General features: G+C 35.2%; 1 protein-coding gene across 4 annotated transcripts in view; it reads right to left on the bottom strand.

Moving 5' to 3' along the window:
* Positions 1-3,370, bottom strand: part of yipf5 (Yip1 domain family, member 5) — a 5,145-nt gene extending 1,775 nt beyond the window's left edge. The window contains exons 1-6 of one of the 4 annotated variants that reach the window (XM_024266504.2): positions 3,217-3,355; positions 3,160-3,164; positions 1,923-2,039; positions 1,427-1,593; positions 950-1,095; positions 676-857 (exon numbers count right to left, since the gene is read on the bottom strand). In XM_024266504.2, coding sequence (XP_024122272.1) covers positions 676-857; positions 950-1,095; positions 1,427-1,593; positions 1,923-2,032 — 605 coding nt within the window. In that variant the 5' untranslated portion in view covers positions 2,033-2,039; positions 3,160-3,164; positions 3,217-3,355. Of the gene's footprint in view, positions 1-675; positions 858-949; positions 1,096-1,426; positions 1,594-1,922; positions 2,043-3,159; positions 3,165-3,216 lie in introns of those variants that run through there. The other 3 variants (XM_024266503.2, XM_024266501.2, XM_036215280.1) reach the window with 3 other exon arrangements.
* Between the last annotated feature and the right edge of the window lie 5,203 nt (positions 3,371-8,573).

Here is an 8,573-nt window from a genome sequence, read left to right as displayed (position 1 = left end):
TTACAAAGTTCAGGAGGCCTGAGCGGGGAAACATGGAAAAAAAGTGGGATGAACCTTAAACGTTTTGAACTTTGCTTCTGCCTCTAAAATCACATTCACGGCAATTGTGATTCAAATTCCCATCCTCTACTTCTCTTCTGATGCACGTCAAATTCGCTACTCAACACTCGTCCAAAAACTTGCTCATAAACTTGAGGCTCCAGATTTTTACCCTCATTGCTATATGGAAGCATCGTCTGTATATCTTTTTTACAGTGTATGGAAAACATGGATGATATACTGATATTAGGGTTATTTATTTTGAAGGGTAAGGAGGAAAAAAAATAAAAATTAGAATAAAATTAGAGGGTCTTTTTATTCTCATTCCATACAGAAAAATTGGTTTCTCCTCCACGTTGGTTTTGGACGTCACCCGTTGATTACATCATTAACACATCGCGGCTCAAAACTGAGTTCCTGATTAGTTGACGTAATATGAATTCTTCACTAAAATTCTGATATTTAAGCTCTGGAAACATAGCACTGTGACGTCCGGCCACAGACTGGAGCGCCCAGCGAGAATGTGAACGATCCCCGCCACATGAATCGCGTTCATTGTGAACATAGCTTAAATAATCTGATATATAAACAGATGTCTCATGGGAAAAGTTAATTGATTGTTTGCTGTGTACTCACTGTAATGAGAAGAGAACACCAAAGCTGGAGAGAAGGATCATGGGAAGGAGGCAGTAGCCCAACACGCTGGCCACACAGCCGAAGGACACGCCCGTCATACTCATCAGGTTAAGCAGGCAGTACATGGCGAGGCAGCCGATGGCACTGATGCCGTACACATACCCAAACTGGATCTTACCCGACTATGGATGGGAGGAAAAAACACAACATTAAAACTAATTGTCCAAATCTAAACATGAGTTTTATTTTTTGAAAAGTCAACACAAATATTTACCAAAAGAAGAGTTGCCCCAAAAGCCAAGCAGAAGACCATCGGGCCAGTCAGGTCGGTCTCGTTCATTATGCTGCCATCTGCTGCTTTCAATGGATGGAGCACTGTGAGGGTCTTCTGCCAGATGTGGTCAAAATTGATTCCTAACTCTATTCATTTAAAAAAAAGCAGAGGAATCACATTAAAATTGAAAAAATAAAGCATGATACAATGTCGTGATTTAACTATTCCAGCTTTATTGGTAAAAGATTAATGGAAACAACGGGTTTAGTTCTTTAAATGAATAAAACAAGACAAAACCATTCATTTTCTACTCAAAAATGTAATTTTGAGCATAATTTTCTTAAAAAACAAAAGCCACAATAACATTTTCCTATTTTTTTTTTTTTATTTTTTTTTTTTTAGTGGGTCTTTAAAGTCTGAAGTACAAATAAGAACATTTTTGGAGCAAAGACTAGAAACAATCTGTGGTTCACTAACCTTCTAGCAGTGGTGGCTCATCATCAAAGCTGTTGCTGTACATGGACTGTGAGACAGACGGGGTATACGTTTGTGTGGGCTGAAAGATTTGTCCCGTGTATGGCTGTTGGGGCTGCATTGGGGAAGGATATCCCATTGGCTGGGAGTAATCGTATTGACCGTACGCTCTGGAAATCAGAATGAGAATCCTTTATTGTCAATGCACAGAGTACACAGAAATTATAGCAATAAATAGTGACAATGGACAATAAATAGTGCTCTTCAAATAGAACAAAAACATAGATGGCAGTTTATTTAAAATGTCCCGATAAACAACAGTAGTAACAAAAGCTGTCCCTAAGACTTAGCAGTGGTGAAGCATAAGTTTGAGTCATAATCTGTAACAGTTTAAGTAACTGATTTACAAGTTGCATTAACATAAATGGATCTTAAGAGTACATTTTAGGCACGTGATCTAAAAATATAGGTTTGGAATATTGCAATAATAGCCACTTACTTGTTGTAGGTGTTTTCATTAGTGCTGTAGCCATAGCCGCCTTGGTTTTGGTCATCTACACTGTAGCTGGATTGGTAAAAGTCTGTGTTGAAGTTGTCAAACCCCGACATTTTTTTTCTGCTGGCAATAAAAGAGACAACATAATGAGGGACAGTCATCTAGACTGCAATCAATGTTAATTACCATTAAAGTTGAGGATATGTATCTTTAATCTGTTAGTCTGATTGGTTTCTTTCAAAAAAATAAACTTTAAAATGCAAGTTTAAAAAGAATAAACATGCAATCCAATGCTATGAAGTAGCTTGCTTAGACTAAATCATGAAAAAAATGTCCAAAAACAGAATATGCTATTTTTTTCCCCAAAAAATAATGCATTTCTTAGCTAGCTAAATGTCAGTTTAGCCAGATGATAAAAACAACGTACAACCAACATGAATACATAAACAATATTCAATAAAGTAAGTGTGAAAACATCCTATTTCTTCAATGTATTAAGGCTTTCTTGGGTGGAGTGGCTGAAGAAGCATATCATTTACTTTTGCAGAGTACACTGGTTTATTTTCCTACAGGGAGCTATAGGGGTTTCTGCAATGGCCAGCAAAGCCTTTCTAAATCTGTTGTGCCAACGTGGAGTATAATGAAAGTTTATTTCCCCTTTATATGTAACCCTTTGATAATAGATTCCTCTCCTACTTTAAATCACCTGAAGTTCAGTTGTGATCACACTTTAGTGACTGCTAAGTATCTGCTCGTTTTAGCTATAGATTTGTATTAAACTCATATTTAAAATATTTAGGATATTTCCGTCTCTCCAATGCCTTTTGAAGCAAAAACAAATAGCCAGGTCATCTATAAAACAGCACGAAAGTCACAAATCGCTGAATTAGATGCTAAATGTATGAGTCCATGCATATTACTTTAAGTTTTTGGCTAGCACAGCCCACATGAACAACTGTGTTACTATAAAGAGGAATAGAGTCCTAACGGTTCTAATAGACTTCAATCTATGGCAAATACAACCTTAATTAAAGTTCTTTATATAAAAATTATTCATATGGGGTCGAAAAACTGGATAGTCAAAGCCCCGTGAAGTTGGAATTGATATTTAAGTCGCAGCGGCTGTTACTAATCTTTGGGAGGCTAACGTTTCGCTAACTCTGCAGCTAGTATTAGCTAATGCTAACACTTACGAAAATAGCAGTTTAGGCCTTATATACAGGTTTAAAGTCTCATTTACTTTTTCATCTAATCTATTCATTTATTTATATGGTAGCATCACAATGCAAACTCCCACCTGTGACGCCGAACACCTCTGAGGCTAAGAGCTGCCAAAGGGTAGCGACAGCTTCTACGTGTCAGAAGACAGACTTTACTTCCGGGTTGATACGTTGCAGACGGAAAAGCGCGAGGGACATAGCACATTCGTCGATGAAAGGAGCAGGAAAAACGGCGAATTTTAGAACTATCTTCCTCCCTAGCTATGAAGCAAAATAAAATCCACATGAAAATAATAATAATAATAATAATTAAAAAAATTCAATAAATTTTACTTAAAAAAAGAAAAGAAACAAAACTGATAAATTAAGCGAAGAAATAGATAAATGCAAACTTTTATTCTTAAATGTTTCAAGGATTTGTGAGATATTTTACACAGAAAATATTTGAAAATGATTTATTCCAATTTTAAAGATTAAATCTTGAAATTAAAAAAAAAACATTTGAGAACTGTCTGAATGTTTCATCTCAGTGAAAGGCTGTTTGCAGAAACATTTAAATAATGACATTATATAAAATGTTATTTTCAGGAAGTTATTGATGAAGTATGAAAGTTAAAGTTAAAGTTAAAGTCCCACTATTTGTCACGCACCTAGGTGTGTGAAATTTGTTCTCCGCATTTGACCCATCCCCTGGGAGAGCAGTGAGCTGCAGACACAGCCGCGCTCGGGAACCATTTGGTGGTTTAACCCCCCAGTCCAACTCCTTAGTGCTGAGTGTCGAGCAGGGAGGCACTGGGTCTTTGGTATGACTCGGCCAGGAAAGAAAGAAAGAAAATTTCTATAAGTAACCATTTTCTCGCTCTTTTTTTAATTGTTCAGTTTTCCCTTGAAGTGAAGGACGGAACACCGATATTTAACAAGTTTTTCATTTTCTATTTCTCAGTTTTTATTGTGCTTTATTGTTAGGAATTTTTGATTTTTTTATTTCATTTTATTTTTTGTTTTATTTGCTTTGATTATACTCAAATTCAAAGAATAAATATGTGCATTTGATAAATGTTTTAAAATGGTTTTGCTATCTTGTGGCTCATTTTTCAAAGGCATATGCTGATTTAAAAAGAAAAAGTAGAGAACTGGGTGCACAATGTAACAGGACTGAAGCTCAGCTTGTCGTTTCTTTCAAAGGCAGAGATTAGTTACCCTACATGTGGAGGATAAAAGTACAGCTGTCAAGTCACCTACTGCAAGCTGAAATGCTGTTTGATGAGGCATATAATGCAAATAATGGGCCTTTAACAATGCTGAGAGGAAGCTAGAATGGTGGTAAATGAAAATGGGACTCTGAATCAAAGCAGCATTACGACATGTGGAACTGTACAAAGGAGGAAATTTCACTCATGCACTTTTTGCTTTATAGAAGGTCAAGGTAAAAAGACTGATTTTTTTTCCTTGTTACCTTTAGCCACTGTACTTTCAAGGAACACATTTACCCATAATTCCATCAATTTCAGCTCATTTATATTTATAGCATTATTTGCAAACACAAAATTTCAAATTTTTTTCAAACCAATTTGTTTAAAGACATTTGCATTAAGAGAGAAGGATTCTTAACTCTTTATGTTTGGATGTAGAGCCAGTTTTTAAAAAATGGAAAACTTTCATTATAGACATAAAAAAAACAATAACAGCCAAATGTCATCACATCACTTCAATAAATTTAGCACATTTAGCACATTGTGCATTTTACCCAAGAAAAACATCACAATATACATGAATATATAAAAATTTATAAAGTCTAAAACTATTTATAAGCAGAAATTAATTCATTCCATCTCACCTTTTTGTTTGGACCTTTAATCATTCTTGTGCTTGAAGATCAACTCTGTCCTAATCCACTTTATTAGATAAAATTGAAAATTGCCACTGAGGGTAACTGAATTTGTGGAAGTGTATAGCCATATTTCGCCATGATTGCCTTCCTTAATATTGTCTCTGCAGTAATCCTGGTACAACAGTCTGAGTGAATGATTAGATTAGAAACTCAGATTTCCCCTGTTGTTGCAGCCTTTCATCCATAAACATCCACGGTAATCTCAATAGTTTTCTCGCATGTACTAATACATTTGTGGAAAAAAAAAAAAAAAACTCAGATGTTGGATGATTTATGTCCCTTTCAAAGTGGAGCAGATAAAGATGATTTACAGTAAAAACACATACATGTTATTTAATGGATGAATGGCATTGGGGCACTTTTTCACAGTAGAAATAGGATAAACTTATTTTTATTTCTTCAATTTCAGCTTTCCAAATCCCTTCTTAATTCTTTGAGTGGGGTTTGTTTCATTCTAAGAATGACACACAAAGTCTCTCTTTATTAAAAGATCCTAAAAAACACCTCAAAAAGTTTAACAGACCCAAAATTACATTTTAAATTTTTGTCTTCTTACAAAATATGGGTTATTGTCTTGAAGATATAAAAAAATGGCGTGAACAAATAACAAATATGCAATGCAAGTCATGATAAAATACTCCCCAGACAAACCCTTGTGCGTGCTCCAAGCAGAAACTCGGCATAATTAGCACAAAAAGAAGCCACTGCATGTTCTTTTGTTTCAGCTTTTTGTGTAAATGCAGGGGCAAAGTGGTGTGTTCCGTTTGAGTGCATTTTATCCGACACAGGAGCCCCACATGAGAGTGAGTAAATGAACCTAACAAAGGTTTAGAGGCATTTTGTGATGGAGGAGGAGGAGAGAATGAGGTTTAGCATCCTCTTTCTCTGCATCTACAAGACATCAAGAACAGGGACAACCTAGCTATTAGCATCATCTAAAGAACACAGACTTTTAGGACTCATTTTACGAGCCCTCTAAAATGTATTTTTGTAGTGTTATAAACCCAGCAATCAATAATTCAGTTTTTATTGCAGCCTTTTAAACTGCTTTCTTTAAGAAGCCATAGAGGTAGGGCAGGGGTCTTTTACCCTTCCATTGTGGCTCTCTGGTTAAAGAAAAATAAAGTTCTTAAAGTTTTGAAAAACTAACGGTACTGAGCTAAAACATCATAGACATAAAATTTTTGTGCGCCAGGTACCATGGAAAAAAGTGGAAGTCAGAATGCACAACTAGAATTAAACCTTACTGGATTATAAGACCGATTTTCTATTTTTGAACAATATTTAAATGCGCCTTATAGGTTGAGAAATACGAGTCACAATTGGCTCTGACTAATTTTCTGAATTGGATTCATGTGTTTTTGGCTATAATGTTCCTCAAATGGTAAAATGAACTTGTTTTTGAACCACTGTTGACATTACACTACCTGCAGCATTGAGCTGTTTCTATATGTCACAAGGTGTCTTTTATTTTGAAAGGAAATCCTGTGAATCTCCGTCAAAAGTTATTTTGTATTTTGAAAAAAAAGGGGCATTTTCTCTTTATGTTTATGTGTTATTCGTGGAAAAAAAAGTTGTTTTTTATTCTTCATAGTGGTTGCATTGACATAAATATAAATTCGTGTCTTATTTTTCTAAAGGGTGAAGTGAGCCTGTATGGCTCCTGCTGTGAAAAATGGACCCAAATGGCTCTGATAATGTTGAAGGTTACAGAGCTCTGGGGTATAGGTAAGAATTCGGATTTAGCCTTAGACTCCAAAGCAGGCATGTCCAAAGTCTGGCCCGTGGGCCAAATGTGGCCCTCGTTTGAATTCTCAACTTTTTGCAGACTCCTTTAATAAAATCAAAAATATTTGACCGCCACCACTTAATAAAAACAAAAAAAAACAAAAACAAAAAAAAAAACACTATCATGTACTAATTGTAGTTTTACTTTTTTGTATTCCCCATGAAGAGGCACAACCAGATGAGACGTGCCATTTACAACAAGCTAACTAGGAATGAATGATGCAAAAAATTGATAAATTGACAGTAATTGTGGTAAAAACATATTTTTTATGTGAAGAAGCACAACGTATATAATTGAAATACGATGTTAATTAAATTCCATTATTTATTTATTTTATTATTCGTGTTTCACAGAAACTGATTACTTTAAGGTTTGTCATTTGAAATATGGCGCTCATGACAAGCCCACAAACCAGATTTTCTATTGGTTTATGTACATATTTAAATCACAAGATTATTTTCCAGGCTTTGGTCTTCTGACTTACATGTTTTCTCCTTTCTTTGCTGGCTCAGAGCGTCCGGTTTACCTCATCAGCTCTTTATTGAGCCCAGCATAAACCTTATCAATTCTGACAGATAATTTGAATCAGGTGTTTTTCAGCAGAGAAACATAATGCTCGCAGGGCAGGGGGGTGATGACCAGGACGAAGAAATACAAGGTTTTGGGGTTCTGCTTGGATATAAAATGACCAATTTATTCTGCTGGCTGCACAAATCGACCCAGAAAGGCTGTTACCATGAACATGAACATGAAGTCACAAAAATGCATGTTTTCTGAGATTATGTCGCTGAATACCTCAACAAACTTTTTTTTTTCCTCTTAGTTAAATTGCTTCATTTAAAACGAATTACCCTAATATGCATAGAGAATTCCTTCAACATGTTTTATAAAGTGAAGCCGCCTCACCACTTTTCTATTTCATCTCTTAAAAAAAAGTTACATATTCAGCAGTTTGTTTTAACACAAAATAGTCATTTATTCTTCACATTCAGAGGCTTCATTGAATGACTAAAGCTGTAACAGAAGCTAGAATATTCATGTTTTTTTTTTTTACCTATTTCTTCGTTTCTGGAATGCGTTTTGCAACAACAGGAATATGTTCCTGTTTCTGAGAATCTTCTAAATAATCACAACACAGAAAAATACAAAATAATAAAGAACTTTTTGATCAAATCAGATTCTAGCAAGCTGTGATATGAGCAGATGGAAAAAATCTTAAATTACATTGAGCAGTTCTGAACCCCCATTAAAGTGCAAACACATTTTTTAGGTGTAAAAATATTTAAACAACTTTAGCATGAGCTTATTTCAGAAACTCAAATCAGTATGCTGCTTGTGCTGGTCATAAACCCATTTATATATTTACATATGTGTAAATGAACTGATATGATGATACCATAGTGTTCTATATATTTTGGGGGCTTGGGGGGAAATGACACCCCAAACTCCCAGCAACCCTTGCTCCCCGGAGACTCTACCTGCACCCTATAGGCTATAACTGGATCTACTAAATGATATAAATAATAGTATGAAACAGGAGATCTATTTTGATGCACACAAAGAAGAATCTTTATTTAAAATTGCACAGCAAACACAAACAACCCTAAAATGTATATTTTCACTCCTGGACTGTTTTTGGTGGGACTTCATCTTTTTCTGACATGTTTTCCTGAAGAAATAAATGTCACCAGAAGTGACCTACAAGCCTTTTTGTTGCACACTTTACTCTCCAACTGTCACCTTCAATAACAGAG

This window comes from Oryzias melastigma, linkage group LG14 (assembly GCF_002922805.2).
Source record: "Oryzias melastigma strain HK-1 linkage group LG14, ASM292280v2, whole genome shotgun sequence".
In the NCBI taxonomy this organism is placed as follows: Eukaryota; Metazoa; Chordata; class Actinopteri; order Beloniformes; family Adrianichthyidae; genus Oryzias; species Oryzias melastigma.
Note: the sequence above shows the minus strand (reverse complement) of the source record. Positions and strands in the feature narration are given on the sequence as shown.